General features: G+C 41.3%; 1 protein-coding gene across 2 annotated transcripts in view; it reads right to left on the reverse strand.

Annotated features, from left to right (window-relative positions):
* DGKK (diacylglycerol kinase kappa) overlaps positions 1-20,307 on the reverse strand; it is a 168,746-nt gene extending 148,439 nt beyond the window's left edge. For both annotated transcript variants that reach the window (XM_057538217.1, XM_057538216.1), the window contains exon 1: positions 19,535-20,307. In XM_057538217.1, coding sequence (XP_057394200.1) covers positions 19,535-20,176 — 642 coding nt within the window. In that variant the 5' untranslated portion in view covers positions 20,177-20,307. The remainder of the gene's footprint in view (positions 1-19,534) is intronic.
* Positions 20,308-20,760: the final 453 nt, after the last annotated feature.

A 20,760-nucleotide genomic window follows, 5' to 3' on the forward strand; every position in this document is an offset into this window, starting at 1 on the left:
AGGAAATGACAGAGCTGGAATTTCAACCCAAATGTGTCTGACTCTGAAGCTCACTATGTTACTCTGCAACTCCCACGGTTAGGCTCACATATTGCCTCTGCAGGTAGAAGCAGATCTTAGTAACTCCATTTTATAGACAGGGACATTAAGGCGTAGGACAGAGAAGCATTATTACAAAAAGTCTAAAACATTTTCCCTTCCACACAATCCAGCCTTCAAAGGGGAGAAATGAAATAGAGAATTAACCTCCTCCACTAGGCTTCTACCTTAGAAAAATCTCTACCTAGGGATATTAGTTGTAGTGACATATGACCCTGCAGGAGATGGCATGCAAGATGAGCCAACTTGCCGTGGCAACACCACATTGTGACAGATATGAAAGGGGAACACAGACCTCAGCTGTGCCTATTAAAAACGGTAGTAGGTAGGCAGAAATCTGTGCTTTAACCCTGTCTCCGTATACTCGTTTTTAATGAACTAATTCCACCGTGTATTGATGTCACAGTCATTTTGAAGCTGTGCAAAGTGCTTTACAGAATTTTTAAGGCTTTAACGTACCTTTGAGCTTAGAATTTTAAAGCGCTTCCCAGTTATTATATGGTGGGAATTATGCTTATTTACCAATGGATAAATAAGTGAGAGGTTAAAGGATTTACCTCAAATCACAAAGGCACAGCTAGGAATAGAATCAGCCTCTTAAATCTCAATTCTGGGCCCAAACCTCTAGACTGGTGTGTTTTTAATCTCTTAAGAATTATAGAACCTTCTGAGAATTCTGATCTTAGGAAGTCCCAAACTATTTACACGATGAATCATCATTATAAGCATCCAAAAGAATTTTTTTATGAAACAACCATTACAACCACCTTAAAACTGTGTCTCATCTTAAGCCTGTGGATTTGGTTAGCTTTAAGGAAGGTAATTAGTCCTGAGATAAAGGCAGATGGCCCCCATTATCCTACTTTGTTTAGAGGAACCTAGATCATTTCTGGGCTCAAGAGGACTGCTTTGAAAACCTGGTACTAACTAGCCTGACATGGATTAGGGATTGGTTTTGGAGTCAGGAGCCTTGGGCTTGAATCTTGACTCTGATTATCCTTTAGCCTCATTTTTCTCATCTGCACAATAGGGATGAAACCAATACCACATACAGAGTTGTGGTGAGAATTCAAGGACATAGGACATGGGAAATATGGAAGCATTTTAGAAGGCTGTAGAGTATGATACAAATATCAAGTAGTAGTCTAGAAAGACCACTACATTTTATGGCTATAACGTAACTGATTGAGAAGTGTCTCTGAAGGCTCAGTTTGAAATGTACTGAGAAACAAATTAGGAACAGTGCTCCTTACACGCATGACAAGGCATTCCAAAGGTATGTCAAAGAGGTATATACAGGCAGCAAAACCGAGACTGAGAGATGTCCTTGAACACCAAAGATTGAATATAGATACTACTTAGTGTCAAAACTAGCCTTGTATGAGATGCATGCGGGAATCAGTTCCTTTCTCAGACTAGGGCACCTCTATCAGTCAGGACCTTATGCTCCCACGTCAGAGAAGATGGTGCATAGAAGTGGGCAGGCCAGGAATGAAACAAAAACATCCCAGACCCTTGGAAAAAATCCAGACAGAGTTTGAGCAAAGTGTGAGTTGCAAAGCAGAAAGAACATTAGAAATTATTAATGTCCTATGCTATCTTCCCTGACCATTTCCCCTCCTCCTTACCCGTCCACCTCCATTCACTTGTCCTACCCCCACCTTCTCCTAGCTCTTCATTTCTGTCTGCATCCCCAAGCTTCACATCCTCTTGTCTCCAAAAAATACCCAGTGTTTTCTCACCTTGGTTCCTTTGCTCACACTGTTTTGTTTGCCTAGAATTCCCTTCTTATCACTCTTCCCAGCATCTTTTCTCAAATAAGAAAACTTTTAGAATGTCCTTTTACTCATCTCCGAACCCAAGTCTACCCCATCCTGCTAGGCTCCAATCAGTTCTTATCTCCTTTGAACTCAGAGTTTCTCTCATGGCCATTGCCATTTTCTACTTGGGGTTGTAGTTATTTGTATACTTTGTCTTATTTTCTTTACTTAGCTATAATTTCCTTCAGTTAACTTACAGTTATTGGCACAGTGCCTGACACAGAGTAGGTGTTCAAGAAATGATTTTAAGTGAATGAAAGAATGATCATCATTGCTTTCAATAAGCAGGCCACCATCATCTCTCACCTGGATTTTTGCAACAGCCTAGGTAATCTCCCTGCCTCCTATCTTATCCCCCTCCAATCTATCTTTCTCACTATCACAATATATATCAGATAAAATTACTTTTATTATGTTACTCTCCTACTCAAGAACATTAAATAATACCCTGCTGTACAGAATAAAGTCCAAATCCTTCTGCCTTTTTCTCAAAACTCTTTGATATCAGTTGAATAGAGTCCTTGCTGCATCCAAGTTTGTGTATGTTGCTCTCAGATCTAGGTTCGATTGATCTCACCTCCAACAGGAAGCCTTCCTTAACTACTCCATCCCTTATTGTTCCCCTCCTTTATAATCATACAGCATTACTCTCTGACCTACACTTGCTGTAACCTAATCGTATATTTTCTTGTATTGTTATGTACCTGTCTCTGGTGTACATGTTTTGTTTTCCAAGTGAGATTGCAGACTTCACATCTACCCTTGTTCTTTCCACACCACCTAGCAAAGGGCTGGGGGCCTACCAAGCTTTCAGTTCACACTTTCAAACATTTGTCAATTTATTCCCTGATTATTCCATCTGGCTTGCCCTTTGTTTCCTCCACGGTCTGCCGCTATTTTAAGGGGCTTATTATTCAGTTCATACCTAAAAGACAAAGTTTACCTGGTAAGAATAGTTTTCATTAAGAAAGTCCCCACCTCCCCTCAACATTTTCAGAGCTAATCTAACAATACCCTAAGTATATCTTAGCTTGCTGTCTCTGGAGGTATCTTAATATCTATGTATCTATATCTATATCTATCTATCTATCTATCTATGACTGTTTTGTTATTTATTATAAATTCAACAGTTATTAAGTGCCTACTATATATGAAGAGCTTTAAAATAGAATCTTTGTTATAGAGAATATATTCTTCTTTAATACAAGAGAAATGTTCTCATGCTCCTCCTATTAATAACTAGATAACTGTTAACCTTACTGGTTTCCAAAAACACACTATATTCCTAGGCTTACACATAAAGACTTGGGTAATAAGAGAAAAGCTACTTGCATTCTATCCGAGGACAACACATGAACAATATCCCCTCTCCTTTCAAGACCATTCAGAGGATTTTTCTCAACAAAGAGAAAACAGCCAAAGGAGAGGATAGAAAAGTTATTGAAAAAAATTACTCAGGATTGACACTTTCAAAGAAAATGTTCCTGTAAAAAAATTACACATTCTCCTCTTTCTCCCTTCTTGCTCAATACTTCAACTTCGAAATCAATAACTTTTTCTCTGCCTATTTCCCCAAACATTATTTGTCCATGTTCATCTCTCTTCCATTATCTGATTCTATTGATTTTGTTCATTGCTTTCAATTAGTGTGTATGTGGTGGGGGGGAGCAACAAACTTTTTCCACCCTGCTTACTTTTCATGGTAAAACATACATACTTTGGTCCTTTAACCTTTAAGTTCTCATCCTTCTCTAATCACTGTCTTGAGGATAACCAACACTTCAAACTCAAAATTTCCGAAACTGTACTCATGATCTTCCTCTGGAAACTACCTAAGCCTGCTCTTGCTCCTGTCTTTTTTATAATTTTAACAACTCCAGGCTGGAAAGTTTAGAGTCACCTTCCATTCTTCTCTTTCCCCACCATCCACTCTTAATCAATTACAAGCCAAATCCCAACAGCATCTCTTCTATCCACTTTTTCCCATACTGATTGCATTAGGTCCTCAATATATCTTGCCTAGATTGATGCCCCTTTCTCTAGAGTCTTCCTGGCTAACCCATCCTATATATTGACAGTTTTCTTAAATCTAAACCTAGTCATGTTACTCTCAATCAAAAACCTTCCATGATTCTCCACTGCTTATGGAATAAAACACGTGTTCCTTCACCTGGCATTCAAGGCCCTCTGCAATTTACCTCCCAACTAAGTTTTCTAGCCTTTCTTCCTGATGCACTAAATGTTCCAAATGTCTTTGTGGGATTCTCAGAGCATCGCCCTTTCTACTTCTTCCATGTGTATGCTTAAGATAGTCCCTCTGCCTCCTGTCTCTTTTCCCGTGTTTACTTACCAAAGTCCTACTTAAACTTCAGACACAGTTCAGATCTCACCTCCCTCAAATAACCTTCCAAGACTGAGTGGGTTCCTATATCTACTTAGCACAGTTCTTTGTCACTAGTATGCCCTAAAAGTGGTTTGTTGAATTGAACTCATATGAGAGCATGTAAACTTTAGGGAACTCATTGCCTTGTGGGAGTGAAACAGGCTGAAAATAGGTTAAATAGGAGAGCTGGGCAAGAGCTTGGTGCCACAGTGAGCAGCCAGAGCCTCCTCCTTCATATGCTTCAATGTCCAACTAAATCTTTATTTATCTCTGTGTGTGTGTGTGTGTGTGTGTGTGTGTGTGTGTGTGTGTGCGCGTGTGCACTTGCACCTACCAGGCTGTTCAGCTATTGGAGTATGTATACTTGGGTATGTTCCTGGGAGCGAATGTACCACTGTGTACCTGTGGATGCATGTCTGCCCATGACTGTGCCCCTATAAATTCCTGGTTCAAATCCTTGTCACAGTTTTCTGTTTTAAAATGATGGTCACACCTAGCAGAGTGGCACAGTGGAAGCATGCTGGGCCCATAAAATGATGCCCAAGGTAAATGTGATATGAAATAAAATAGGATATTTTGGAAATCAGTTCTGAGCATATGGTTTATAGGCTTCTAGGGAGTTACAAAGGGAGCCATTGTATTTAAATGTAAGGAATTAGTATCAGGATCAGCCCATAAGGCACATCAGGAAAAGGCACCATTTGCTAAAGATATTTTAGTTCCATTTGTCAGAAAATTGTCATAATACAGTTGACTCTTGAACAACATGGGTTTGACTGTGCGGGTCCACTTACATGTGGAATTTTTTCAATAGTAAATACTACAGTACTACACGATTTGTGGTTGGTTGAATCCACAGATGTGGAACCTTGGATATGGAGGAAGTGCATATAAGGAGGAAGCCCGGATATGAAGGGCCAACTATAAATTATATGAGGATTTTCGACTGCGTGGAAGGTTGGTGCCCCTAACCTCAGAGTTGTTCAGGGGTCAACTGATTTTGTTAGCATGAGGCACTTGACTGCCATCTGCAGGAAAACTTAGAATAAATATCTATCTATATCTATATCTATCTATATGATGTCTACTTTGTGAAAGGTGTTCCCCTTAGTCATGGCAGCCTCACATAGTGTACAACCTGCACAACTTTATGTGTTGATCCTGCCCAGTAGCTATTCTAGAAAGGGTAGAAGTTTTCTACTTCCTTTAATGGAAAAGTTCCTTCTGATTGGAAACAAGATGGTCATTAGGGTTTCCTGCTGTCTAAGTAGAGACTCTGTATTCACTTTCTTGATCAGACCATTTTCAAGCTCAGGGTGCTCAGGCATTGGTGAAACAAATTAAGGCTTTTCCTGTAACTAGTAGAAAGCTATTTTGGATAAAACTTGGACTGCCAAGGGGACATCAAAGCTTAGTTGTTGCTTTTTATTCCTCACAAGAAAGGGAGAACCTCAGAATAGTCATATTGACACCTAGCTCCAAATTCAAGTGTCAGATACAGGAGAAATTTAACACCAAGGCAATGAGTCAGGAGATTTTCAATTACGGTTAAAAGAATACCATAAATAGATTAAATTCTAATTAACAGTTAAGATTAGTGAAAAGACTACCAAGTGGTACCTAGTTATGTGTTTAACCCTGCTCTCTATATACTATAATTAAGTGTAATATTCTTTAGTGTTGCTATACTTGAGTGTTTTAATAAATTTGCATTTTGTTTTTTTTAAAAGAACTGACTAGATAACTCATCATTCTCATTTTTGTCAAGATTAACTATGCATACAACCAAAGACTAGTAATTCAAGTCCACATGATCAATACACGGCTGCTACTAATGTGTAGGGTCCCTCCGTTTGAGTTAGAAAAAACTACAGCCCTCTGGGAGGATATGAGGCAGCCCTGCCTACTGGTAATGCACCTGACTTGTTAAGTCCATTTTTCGAGGGGTGAATATATTAAAACTTACCTACGTATCTAAAGATAGAAAGTGATGATGGCAAATATCATGGCATATATACAAACGATACTAAAATAAGCTAGCATTTGCATATTTCCTATTTTTGAAATATATGTTTAAAATCTAATTTCTCATTCAGCCTTTATGGCATTTTCATAAAGTAGTTCAGACACCATGTATTGAGTGGCAGGCAGTATGTTAGGCCCTAAGAGCTTTATCCTTATAGCCCTAATGGGATATTCAAGTTGATAATCTCAGTTTTTGAGGAGCAAATGAGAAGCAGAAGTTTGTACAGGGTGGTACGGGAGCCCAGAAGAAGGGCACCCAGCCCAGATGGGATACCAGTGAAGACTTGCTGGAGGAGACTGCGGAGCTGAGCTGAGTCAGCTGCACATTATTGGCTTAATTTAAGAGACACAAAAGCTAAGCCACGGAAAGATTAAGCAATTTACCCCACATTACACAGCTATGTAAAGTGGAATCAGGACTAGAATCAATGTGAAGTAACTCCCAATCCAAGAAAGAGTCCAAACTATTGAATGTCTGGCTACAAGGTACCATTTGGACTTATTTCAGAAATAAATTTTATTTGAAATAGAATTTTATTTGAGAAGGTTCCATACTCATATGCATTAGAATATTAGAAAAATTCAGGCACACCAAAACAACCCAAACCTACGTTAATTAGGACAGCTAATTAACACCTATACCACAGTCCTGGCAACCTTGAGTTCTTCATTCTGTGGTTGCTGCAGCTTGCTACAGGAAGATGTATTGCATAAAAATGAGGCATTAGCTCAGACTTCCTCAGATACCAACTTTAAGAGGCCTGAGTCATTCAAATCATTCCCCAAAGTTTTTCTACCACCAAAGGCAGCAAACAAAAGTACTGCTAATTAAATGTGTAATTAGGGTTTATTACAACTAGCATATATTAAAGTCTCATTCACCACTGCTTTGAACTGGTTTGGTTCTGTTTTTATTTGTGCTTAATTGTCCTATTTTATATGTGTTTAATTTTGTAGGATACTTTATATCCTTTTTGGATGCGGGCAGAGTGCAAATTCTAAGTAAATAATAACAATAGATTAAATTTATGTAGAATTGGCTCATTTATGTGCTGCATGTACGTTTTATAGTATACTGGGGCCCCTTACAAAATCAGTGTGTATGGTACATTTATGCCCATTTTATAGGTGTTGGAACAATTTTGCTGTTTTGAATTATTACAGAAGCTTACAGTTATATATTAGCTTTTACTACATATTTTTAGTTATATCTACAATTTACTTGGTGTGGTGTCCTTGGTCAGGAACACAATCCCCAATAATAAAAATGTTCCTACAAGCAAAGACAGTGTACATTATGACAACCCACTTTATAAGATAGTTGTAATACATTCCTAGGGTGGGTGAGGAGGGAGGAACTCTCTAAAATGACATGTTTCCAGGACAGTATTATCTACTTTCTGGAATATTTTAGGCCAAATGTTAAACTCTGACTTGTTTCTTTTTACTATACAGTGTATTCCTACCTCACCAGCATCCTTGCTAAGAAGCCAGTAATAAACAGGGAGTACAAACTCACTTTCTTATTAGCTTAAAATAAAGAGCTGGGAAGGCATGTCAGTTACAAACCCAAACTAGCATAGAGGAGGACTAATGAAATACTTCTTGTAGGCTTTCATTTGATTTCATTGAGAAAAACATAAAAAGATTCTACTGCTAAAAAGGTTTTTAAAACACTGGACTAGCTGATCTCCAAAGGTCCCTTTCGGGACAGTCTGGAATTTGGTATACAAGGAAATTGAAAGTTTTGTAGTGTTTAATTATATGCCCCATCAGCCAACCCTCTGCTTCAGTCATTATTTTACTAATCAACAGCCCTCCAATGGTTATACCTCATCAATCAGATGATATACACAATTTTGCAGGTTGCCTTCAAAGTTTCAATAGGACTTTCCCCAATCTACTTTATTTCCCACAAGATTTCAATGTGTACTCTACAATTTTATCAAAGTCGCCTTTTTTCTAAGTCCATATACCTCACTCTCCTGTCTGTAGGCCCTGGCCTAACCTGCCCAAATCAAGCATAGCTGCACCTCTATCTGATGCTTTTCACTGTCACTGCTTAATTTAATTTAATTCCACTTTTCTCTGGGTTTGAGGAAGATATATTGTTCCCACTTACCTCAGACAACTTCATTCTTTCCCTTAAATTTCTTATGTCAACGTGAATTTGCTATCGGGTAATCCCTCATATCTGCATCTAGTCCATCCCTGAAAACGTTGGATAGTGAATTTCAGATAGTGGGCAACTTTATTCCATTCTCCTCAATTGAAAAAGTAATAATGCCTTCCCATTGCATCTTCCAAACCCCCAACCAGTTTCCTCAAATACCAGTAAAACACTCTAAAGTACTTATGTAACAGTCCTCCAAATATGTATCATATTGTAAAGCATTTAAAACACCAATGCTTAATTATTAACATTTAATGAACTCATTAGCAGATATGTGTAGTTCACAATGATGCTTATACTATACTGGATACAAACCAAAAAAAAAAAAAAAAAAGCAGGCTTTCAAGCTGCCTGGGAATGTCTATCTTTGTTTTGCACCATTAGAAGGAAAGACTTTTTCTTCTTTTTAAAAAACTTTTAAAAGTTTAGTTCTGATGAGGGATGATGGAAAGACAAAATAAGGCTTTTCCAAGAACTTCTAGACAGAGGACTCACTAGTGAGAAGCAATATAATAGGAAAACCATGAAGAGAGCCACTGAGGGGGTGCTTTGATTCCATGTGAAACCACAGTGAAGCCAAAAACAAACAAAAATGCCCTGGAGGTCTTGTCACCAAGTTGAGTACATTAAAGCAAAGGAGACCACAGCAAACGCCAAAATTATCATTTTAATTAGTCTTAACAGTCAAGCCGATTAAAGTGAGGGAGAAAGTGACAACAATATCCAAATTATGGGTAAGAGAAAAGTTATGTTCTACTCAAGCCTGGCAGGAGGGAAATTGTCACAGTAAGCATTAATTGAGGTTAGTGAGAAGGGCACCAACTTGTTAATTTTCTGAAATCAGTAATCTTGTTTTGTAGCCTCATTTACTTTCCTCTCTGCTGTTTATGCTTAGCTGTTTTAGTAAAGCTACATCACATTTTCCTTTTATACTGCAAGGGAGATGTACAGTGGTGTAAGTAAACCATGAAATAATATGTTAAAGGTAGATGATAGATGCAAATGACACTTATTAAGGGAAAGTTAACAATCAAGGTAATTCTAAAATGGGATGCAGAGATCTCAATTGACAAAGCCTGGGCTTAATGAAAATTTTCCTGGTTTCAAGTATCTGTACTCACAGCCAAGGAGATTAACAAATTTTACTCAGCAGGTACCTTTCATTTCCTGCCTCAAGCTGCAAAATCCCAGAAGGGATATTAGCTGCAGGAGAAAGCAAATGAATGAATATTCAGGATTCTGGATGTTCTTACTTGAGCCCTGCAAGCAGTGCTTCCAGCCCTCTCCTACTCCTGTAGGCAGGGGCCAGGCTCAGTCCCCATGCCCATCACCTCTCCTTTCAGAAGAACTCACAAAGCTCTGGGTGGGAGCATCATGCTTATCTCTCAGAATCCCACAGTATCACATGCCTCGCCCTGTGCTGCTGGGAGGGAAACAAGGCAACGGGAATCCCTGCTCTCAGGGGCCAATATCTCTTTTATAGGCTCTTTAAAAGCAAAAGGCTTAAACAGCAAATGCCTGTAATGTTTTGGAAGATGAAAATCTCTAAGTGTTGCAGACAAGGCTGAAGATTCTGATCTTAAAAGTGCATTACACTCGCCTTTTAAATTACTGATTCAACCCTGGTTGGATTGTATACAGTTTATTAACTCTCTCAATTTTCTACCACATTTGGTTAATGAAAGCTGGATGAACTGAATAGTCTATCTCCTAATAATTGTTGTTAATGTCCTCACACATACGTATTTCCCTTCTGGGTAGGAGGCACCCAGCAGAGCATGATGCTGTGACTTTGTGTTAAAGAGACAAAACCATCAGTACATCTTTGCATATGGCTAAAAGTGACCCAATAGAGTCTCAGAAATTTAGATCTTCCTTTGGGGAATTTAACAGTAGGAAGAAGGTGGATTTTGTTCCAGGTCTCCTTCTCCAAACACAAGTCACAAAAGCTAGCTGGACAAATGAAATCTAGATGACCAAGAAAGTGCTGTTAGTAAACGTGAGCTCAGTCAGCTATTTATATATGGGACATTTGTTTGTGTAGATACAACAATTGTGTCTACATAAAATGTATACTCTCATTGCTCTACACTGCAAATGCATCCCTGAACAGTTATGTTTCAAGCACATGTTTATCAAGCAGATCATACAGGTAGATACACTTTAAGCTAAAATTAATTAGTGTTTCCTAAATATAATGTAGAACAATGTACGTAATCTAATAATTAAGTGGGAGAGGTGACTGGGACAGGGGGAAGCCTGAGACATAATTGCACATTCCCTAAAGTCTTACTATTGTAGACTATAAGCATATATTCAGAGAAAATAAATGGAAAAAATATTAACAGTAATTATCCCTTGAATGGTGGGTGCTACATAATTTTTATTTACTTTTTGGAATTATTCATGATTTTCCACATTCTCTGAAATTAGCATATATTCCATTATTTTATTACATTACATTTTTGTTTAAGAAGAGGTATGCTGAGAGAATTGACTGAGTGAATACCTTGGTAAAGCACATCTGTTAAAACAAATAATCACTCCCTGTACATCTGTTTTGGTAATTGGGTCCCTCATTTACCATTGCTGCTTAAAGGAAATCTCATCTATGTGATTTTGCCCACCGTGGATTCCTCAGTGCTAAGCATGTAGGACATAGAGCAGGTACTCAATTTAATTTTTAAAATATTTTAACCATTTTAAAAATTGAAGTATAGTTAGTTTACAATGTTGTGTTAGTTTCAGGTGTACAGCAAAGTGATTCAGTTATATTATATATATATATATATATATATATATATACACATATCTATTCTTTTCAGATTATTTTTCATTATAGGTTATTACAAGATATTGAATATAGTTCCCTGTGCTATACAGTAGGTCCTTCAATTTAATTTTTAAATAAGTAAATGAATTTAAAAATTTGGAAAACATTGAATCTTATTCTTTGCTTATAAATCTGACTTGCAAATTGTATGTATTTGTGAGTCAAGCCCTTTATCACTCTATGAGAACAGACATTTAAGTGAGCACATGATTAAACCACTGTCAGAACCCCATTATTGAATTGGCTAAGCTCCTTCTGTGCTAGGTAGGGGTATGTGTCTAATTTGAAAATTAATAGTAAGTGTGTCATTGCTTTAAAGTTTATCATCAACTCTTGAGTTTCTACAGTATTAGAGCAGAATGATGATGCAGCTAATTCCCAAATCATTTCTGTTTGGTTTGGAAAAGAGGTATATGATTTATCCTCAGAAGCTTTGCCTTCTTAATTCTGTTTTCCATGGACAGGGTTTTCCTTTCCTGAGTGTACAGCCTGAATGACGGATTGGAAAGGTAACCAGAAATGGGCTGGGGGCAGAGGGAAGCCAGCCTGGGATTAAACATTGACTACCCTTCAGCCTCACGTGCTGAATTTAAGGTTCACTGGTACTGTTCTCGAATGATATTACCTTTTCTTTGTATAACACTTTCTAGTCTTTAGAGTGGGGTGGGTGGAGAGGGTACTTTTTCTTAAAAGACAGGCCTTTTTTTTCTCTTTTTGGCTCTTTCTTTAAAAAATTTTTTTAGGGGAATAAAGTTCAATGGTGTTGGTGAGATTATGGCCAACTTGCCTTAGGAGGGTTTCTCTCCTTTTCCTGTTAAATTTCTCTTTTTCTTTTTTTCCTTTTGGGTGTGGAGAGGAATAAGGTCTATTGATTTTAGTGAAGTTTAAGGTATCTCTTATGATGGAAGGATTTTTCTTTAAAAAACATCTCTGGGGAAAAGGTTCATTGTTTTTGGTAGGGTTGAGGGAGCACCTGTCTTCAGGTTTGGAGGATTTTCATTTTTTAAAAACTAGGTTTTGTGGAGAGGAGCTATAAGGGCCACTGGCTTTAATGAGGTTGGGGAGCCCTTCTTAGGAGGATTTTTCTTTCCTTTTCTTTTTTTTTTTTTTTTTTTTTTTTTTTTAAAAGTTCTTATTTATTTATACCTTTTGAGTGATTGATGACATGTATGTTTTTTTTTTTTTTTTTTTTAAAGGATTTTCTTATTTATTTATTTATTTATTTATTTATTTTTGGCTGTGTTGGGTCTTCGGTTCGTGCGAGGGCTTTCTCCAGTTGCGGCAAGCGGGGGCCACTCTTCATCGCGGTGCGGGGACCGCTCTTCATCGCGGTGCGCGGGCCTTTCTCTATCGCGGCCCCTCCTGTCGCGGGGCACAGGCTCCAGACGCGCAGGCTCAGCAATTGTGGCTCACGGGCCCAGCTGCTCCGTGGCATGTGGGATCTTCCCAGACCAGGGCTCGAACCCGTGTCCCCTGCATTAGCAGGCAGATTCTCAACCACTGCGCCACCAGGGAAGCCCCTCTTTCCTTTTCTTAAAATAAATTATTTGGAAGAAATAAGATTGGGAACATCTCTCTTTGAAAGGATTTCTTTTCCTTTCCTTTTATTAAAAAAATAAATATTTGAAGGCTGGAAGACAGATAAGTCACCCGGGTTTGGGTGAGATTGCGTGCATCTCCCTTTGAAGAAGCTTTAGGAGATTTTGTGTTTTTTTCTCCTTTTTATGGGGGGTGGAATGCATTGATTATCAGGAATAGCATTCATTATTTTCAATAACATTCATTATTTTCATTGGTTCATCTTCCCTGAGAATTTCTTCTTTTTAAAAATTATCCCTTAATTAATTTTCTTCTTCCTCCTCTTCCATCCCTCCCTCCCTTTCTACCCCCTTTTTTTCCTCCCTTCCTTTCTCTCCATTTCCTCCTCCTCTTCTCTCACCTCCCTCTTTCTTTCTCTATCTCTCTTTTTTTCTTGGAGAAAAAATGTTCAGGGACTTGGTGAGTTTGGGGGCTTCTTCATTCCCTAAAAAGGAGGTTTCTCTTTTAAAATATCATATTCATTTTCTTCCTTCTTTCCCCTCTAATTCTAAATGTATTTACTTGTTTTGAGAAAAGGGAGCTTTGTGGAGACTGGAGGCATCTTTCCTTACGAGGGCTTTCCTGGTTTTGTTTCTGTTTCTCTCCTACCTTTCCCTTCCAAGTTAAAATTTTCCTATATTAAAAATAAAGCTTTTGGGTTTGGATGAACTCAGGTCACCTCTCATTAGAGGGATTTCCTTTTATTTTTTTCTCCTTTTCTGCATTCGTCTTCGTTGTGTTTGAACAGAAAAGTTCATGTGTCTTTGCGAGGTTGGAGCACTTCTTTTTAAGAGGATTTTGTTTTCGTTTCATTGGTATTATCCCCTCTACCAATATACACATCTTTCCATCATTAATTTTCTTTTAAATCTTAAAGAAATTGTAAAATATTTCAATAAAGAAATTGAAATAATATTCATGTGCTTTGGTGAGGATGGGGCATCTCTCCTTGGGGGGATTTATTTCTTTTGTTCTTTTTTTTTTCCTTTTATGGGAATTAAAAATTCAGGAGATTTGGTAAGATCAGGGACCCTATCCTTTAATATATCATTCTTTTTGTTAAGTTAAAATGTTTGTGTGTATCTGGGTGGAGGGATTAGCAAGTTTCATCAATTTTGATGATTTTGAAAGTATCTGCTCTTGAAGAGATTTCCTTTTTTGTTCGTTTTTCTCAAAAGAAAAAAAATTGGGGGTGAATAAAAATTATTTTTCTTGGTGAGGTTGGAGGCCCTTAAGAGGATCCCCTCTTTTAAAATTTCTTTTTTTCCTTATTTATTCAGTTGTTTTGTTTGCTTATTTGTGGGAAGGTAGTAGGTTCATTATCATATAGTTGGATGAACGATCTTTACTTATTTTTTTAATTGAGATATAATTTGTATAACATAAACTTCACCATTTTACAGCGTACAAGTCAGTGGCTTTTAGTGTATTCACAAGTCGTGCAAACATCACCACTGTCTAATTTCAGAACATTTTTATCATCCCCCAAAGAAACCCTGTACCCTTTAGCTATCACCCACACTTCCCCTCCCCCCTTCCTTCACCTCCTGGCAACCACTAATCTACTTTCTGTCTCTAAGGATTTGCCTATTTTGGACATTTCGTATAATTGGAAGAAATAACTGTAGGGAGCTTTGGTGAGATTGGTGAACATTTGGAAGACTTATTTTTGCCCCCATAATTTTTGTGAGAGATTGGGCATGGGCCATGAGGTGCAAATAAAGTTTATAAATTTCAAGAAAATTTTAGGGTTAAAAATACTGTTTACCTTGAGATGATTTCTCATCCTTTTCATTAAAAAGTTTTCTCTTGGGGATATGTTTCATGGGCTTTGGAAAGGGCAAGGAGCTCCTCCCTTTAGAATTTCTTTTTTTTTTTTTCTTAAAATAATTTTCAGGGGAGGTATAAGTTTCATTATCTGGGGTCACTGTCCCTTTCTTTTTTTAAAAATTTGTAAATTTGTTTTTCTATTTTGAGAATAAGGTTTATTTGCTTTGGTGAGGGTGGGGGCGTCTCCCTTTAGGAATGGTTGCTTTCTTTTTTAAATGCTTTAAGTTTTTATTTTTCCACTGAGAGAATTACAGTCGGCGGGCTTTGGAAAGGTTGGGAACTGTATCCCTAGCAGAATTTCTATTTATTTTCTTTCCAGAAAAAAAAAAAGGCCTTCTTTGGGAGTAATAGGTTCAGGGTCTTGTGCCTCTTCTTCTTCCTTCTCAGGCTCCTGTTCTATGATGGCCCCCTCTGGGAGTATCAGACAGGGAACAGCAATCACTGCTTTGGAAAAAAATCAAGGCTGATGGAATGTCAGCTTAAAGATTGTTCTTAGACAAATGAGGATCCTATGTGGCACAGAAAGCCATATGTTGGATATTTTTTAAAATCCATAATAGATAAATTAATAGTTATATCCTATTAGGTGTCAAGTTCTATTTTTGCTCTCTCCCACCCTGCTGCCTTCTTCAGGGGAATAAAAGAGTTAATAATGCAGAGGAAAGCATTCTGCAAACTGTAAAGTGCCATACTAGCAGTAGGAATTATATAATCCTTATTATAATGCCCCTGAATGCTTTCCTGGCCTCTATGGATTTTTCCCCTTTTCTTTGAAGCACTTTGGGTAACTGATGGCTCAGCCTTGCCTTTTGGGCTGCAGATCTGCAGAAGCCCCAGTTGGAGATTTTAGTAAACATAAAATAACTGTATTCTCAGAAAAGAAAGACCACTGGCCAAATATCTCATTATCGTTTCTAAAACATCCTGCAGCAAATGCTCAGGAGCTCTCAGAATATACCAAATAAATCAGATGGTATCATCAAAACCTGGCAAGGAGGCGAGAAAGAACCTATGAGGAAAGAAAGTAATTTCATCCTGACCTTCAACAGGTTAAACATTAGAACTACAATCCTGAAGTTGTTTACAGTCACTGCAGATATTCTGTTCACTTAGGAAAAAAATTTATTACCCCTGAAACCAACAACATCATCATTAGTCTGCTGCTGCCGGGACTGCAGGGGATAAGGACACTTTCCAAATCATTTTTTTTAATTGTTAGTAATTTGCTTCTTAATTATGGTTCTAACATCCATTCTGAAAAGGGAGAGATTGACTGCATTTCCGAAGGGCTATATATTCCAGGCTATTTAAATAAGCATTTACTTCTCACTCTGAAATGAGTGAGAATGCGTTTTTTAATTCATTCACAGCAGCAGTCTCTACGTCATTGTTGAAAATGGAATTGATAGGTTTCAAGCTTCAGCAAGTGTATTGAGCAAAAATAGGGAGGGCTGAATTGTATTAGGCACTGGGAAGGAGACACAGTATCTACCGTTGAGAAGCTCAGATGTAGGTAAGATATGAAGCATTCAGGCAAGTATTACCAGATGTCATATATGCAAATGCTTGCTACTTTGCAAGAAACTGTGTGCAAAAAATACCAGGAAACTGTTGTTATGGTTTAGGATGTGATAGTAATTGCTGTGTAGTCATTAGGAGTGAGGGATACACAGACCCCTCTCTAACCCAGAAATAAAAGCCATATAAGTGTATTTCATTAATCACCTGAATGGTGTGATTATAATTTCATAGCTGGTCAAAACCCAATGAATAAAAATATAAACTGTCTTTCTTCAACCACAGCTGAGTGAAGGGAAGCAAATATGGTCTACATGTAAGCCCCCCACCCCCAAAGAGAGTTATAGCATTGTTAAAGAACCAATTCACACGTCTTTACTTACACTTGTTGCCACCAGGTGGGAGACCGCGGCTCATTTCCTGGAAACTAAGCCATTTCAGAAAGGAAGGAAATAGACAGGTTTGGTTCACAGGCTGTTATCCAAGTAGGTATTCAGAAAGAAAACATGAGCCCCCTTTTCTCAGTCCCTATCCTCATGCTTGTCATAGATTTGCAACCAGCAGGTTCTGAAACCCCCAAAGAGAGCAGACCACACACTGGAAGATGTTGGGTTTTTTACTGCAGTATTAGTCGGCAAAGTTATCTGGGAGAAATCTGTAGTCACATTCAAACCCTTTGTTTTCCTCATTTTATCCTTTGACTTATCAGGCTAGTTTCATGCCACTGGTATTGACTGTGTCTTACCACGTAGGATTTCGTTGTACGATGAGAGCTATATTTAGTTTTGAGCTCTAAGATTCTGTGCGTGTGTGTACACACGCGCACACACACACACACACACACACACACACACGCATGTCATTCCCCAAGCTTGCCTCAAGGAGGCAGTGTCTGAGAATAATGCAACCCTAGCTAAGATGGCAACCAGTTTGCCTTGAATGTTAAGATGCAAGTCAGCTGGCTATGGGTGCTATTCGCCTGAGGAGAATGCAGCAGAGAATGGTCCTATCACTGAAGATCAGATGTTCTCATCTGCATCAGAGAGCAATTGCATAGCAACACCTAAAGTGTTGGAGAAGGGTTCGCTCCCAGGAATTTTAGCATTTACCCAGATCTTTGCATCCTTCAAAACCCTCTAGGGTTCGTTTATATGGCCCTTTTGAAGCCCATTCTGCAAGATAAGTGACTGAACAAAAGACCAGCTCTACTTGGCAAAATGAAACTGGGGGGAGGTGGTCCTCGTCCCCTGCCAGGGCTGCCAAGTGCCCGTGGGTCAGTTGGCCAGCACGCCTGAATGGATACTATGTAGAGGAAGCTAACCTGCTTCGCCTTACCTTGATCCTCCTTATCTGTCTGGCAATAGAAATTTTCTTGTCGAGCTGGTGGGAGATGCTTTCCCACTGTCACAGGGCTCATCCCTGGAGCTCCGGACCTCCAGTCAGTCTTCCAGAGGCCAAAGAGGCCATACATTTGCTGACTATCCTGGTAATTAAGCCCTCAGGTGTCAGTTTCTCAGTCACATTCGCGGAATGTCACTTAAGAAGGCCACAAGTCAGGTGGTCCTTATTGGTCTCCCTCTCACCAGCTTTATGCAAACTCTTCCAAAAAGACAAGAGCAAGCACCTGGTTAGGGTGACCTCCCAGGTCTAGCTGCCCCGCCTTTTCCCTTCTTGAGATCACTGGAGGGAAGGGCTGCTCTGCTGCAGGAAGGTGTGTGTGTGTGTGTGTGTGTGTGTGTGTGTGTGTGTGTGTGTGTGGATCCACCCTCTGGTGACAGCGGGGTTGTTGGATTAAAAAATATATATATATTAGTCTCCTACAGTTCTATTTTATTTCTTTTGAAACCTCTGCACTTTTTTTTCCCTGTGAAACTTTTCCCTTTAGCGTTCCTCTTTCTCAGTCGTTTATCATTTCAGTTATTTTGCAAATTCAAGCCTCCCTAGTCATAACTCAGGAAGCAACCAGCCCTTCCATTTCCATTTCGAGATGCCAACCTCTGCCCCCTTCCCCTACATTCTACAAGTGTACGGTCCAGAGCAGAAGGATTCCGAGCCGTGTCCCTATGCCCTGCTAAGCAGCAGGATGGACGGGCATCGTTGGGGTGATGTGTTGTTTCTGTGTTTTGTTTTGTTTTTCTCTGGGGGGAAGCTAAATGAAGGTGTATGTATGCATTATTATGATTTTCACAATCTTGTGGAACAAAGTTTAGGAAAAACGAAGAGTTGGGGGGAGCACAGAGAAAGCAAGAAAGACTCCTTCTGAAGAGCAGACTGGGTTTCGAGGTTTCAGGGTCCGAGGCAAGGATCGAAAACCTTCTTCCTCCCCCCTCCCCCGTCGGCGGGTGCCCGAGGATTCTCCACTGGTCTTCTTCCGGCTAAGTGCAACGTTTAAGAAGGCGTCTCTGAAGACTGGAAGAGATGAGGGTTCCCATTCATATGCTCTCAAATACCAACTCATTTTCGTGTATCTAAACTGGGACTCCTGTACCATTCCAACTGGCACCAGTGCGGGATGCCAGTTGACCATTTGTGACGCGGCCCATCACTGTATCACCGTGTTTGCACCTACCTGCCGGGAAATCCTGCAGACAGATGGAATGGTGGCTTCGACACACGCATGCTCTCCCCCTCCTCCCCTGCGAACCCTGCCCTTCCCCTGCAGTGCGCGTGGGCGCCGCCCAACCCCTCATCCCCACGCGGAGTACCAGAGCCCAGCAGCCAACAGAGGCTCCGGGCCCCTCCCTGGAGCGTTGCCAGTTGCGCCCCAGCTGAGGAACCCCCTCCCCAGTGGCAGGGAGGGGGCCAAGCAGACGGCTGCTGTTCCGCAGCTTGGGCCTCTGCGGCAGTGACCGTGGCTAAGAGGTGTATCCCCCCGCCCCCCGCCAATCCCGTCCCTGTGTACCTTGGGCCAGCCCCTAACACCTCTCTAGGTCTCTTGCGCTCCCTGGGCCGTCTTCCTCTTCTTTTTCAAGATAGAGGCTCTCACCGCACTGTCACTTCTCCTCATGAGGAAAACTGCTCCGACTCCCAACCGGTGCTATCACCCCCGTTTCTAGCCCCAAACAGCCCACTCTCACTTCCACATGTTGCTTCCCGCCTCCCAACCGCTTCCCACTCCCCTGGGCTCCCCCATCCCCGCATCATCTTTCCCAGCATCTTTGCTAGTCAGTGGCAACCAAATGGGATGCTAAGGGTGCCCAGAGTCCCGCAAGCTGGAGAGCCATCCGGCCTCGCCTGGCTTCTTTCCCTCCCGCCCCAGGGGATCTTTTCCTTACCTTTATATTGGACAACGGTACTGGCACTAGCGTTCGCGGCGATGGCGAGGTCCTTAGACCCTCCTCTGGAGCGACCACCGGACACTGCAATAGATGTGGTGCTGGGCTCGGCTCCGGACGGGACACTTGAGCCGGCTCAGGGCAGGACTCTGTGGCTGGTTCTGTGGCTGGTTCTGGGGCCGGCTCGGGGGCCGGTTCTACGGCTGGTACTGGGATCGGCTCAGGGGCCGGATCTGGGGCTGGTTCTGGGGCCGGCTCTGGGGCCGGTTCTGGGGCTGGTTCTGGGGCCGGCTCGGGGGCTGGTTCCGTGGCTGGTTCTGAGATCGGTTCTGTGTCTAGTTCTGTGGCTGGTTCTGGGGTGGGCTCTGGGACCGGTTCTATATCTGGTTCTGGGATCGGTTCTATGTCTAGTTCTGAGGCTGGTTCTGGGGTCGCCTCCGGACCGGGTTCTGGAGCAGGCTCTGGACAGAACTGCGGTGCCGGTTCCGGCGAAGGCTCGTGGAGCAGCTGAGGAGCTCGCGCCGGCGGCGGCGGCGGCGGCTTCGGCGGTGGCCACGGCGGCGGCGGCTCCGGAGACTCCGCGGGCTGCTCGCCAACCTGAGGCGGGGCAGTGCCCTGGGCCGCGGCAGCTCCGCGGTCCATGGCCGCACACCGCCTCAGGTCCGGGCAGCGGGCGACCCTGAATTCGGAGGGCTAAAGTACCCTCGGGCGCCCCGCCCACCCCAGTTTGACAACCCCTTCCAGGGTGCCAAACTTTCCCCCGCCCCGCTCCATGGCTGGCTCCGCTCTGAGGTCTAACCCGGGGGCGCTCGGCGTCTCCCAGGGCTGGAACACGCCCCTCGGTGAGCGCACACCTCTTCGTAAGCAGCCACGGGCCCGATGGGCGGGAAGCAGAGGGGCTTGCGAACGCGGACTGGACAGAGCGCTTGATGACCTCCTAGCGACGCGCGGGGGTTGGGGGGGGACAAAAAGGGGAGGGGGAGTGGGGAGGCGTTGGGGGGGGGTGTTTGGAGCCCGGCCGCGTTTAACCCTTTAGTGACGCGAATGCAAAAAAAAAAAAAAAAGCTAGAGGCGAACTTGAGGGTCTTTGCAATCCCCCTAACCACTCAGCTGTGAGCTGCTGCTCAGAACAGCTTCCATCCTGTGTCTGCTCTCTCACCTCAGCAGCAGGTGAACCTAGCCTCGGACCAACCTCTTGCCCCTCATCGCCAAGCCTCTGTGGGCAA

This window comes from Balaenoptera acutorostrata, chromosome X, assembly GCF_949987535.1.
Source record: "Balaenoptera acutorostrata chromosome X, mBalAcu1.1, whole genome shotgun sequence".
NCBI classification, from domain to species: Eukaryota; Metazoa; Chordata; class Mammalia; order Artiodactyla; family Balaenopteridae; genus Balaenoptera; species Balaenoptera acutorostrata.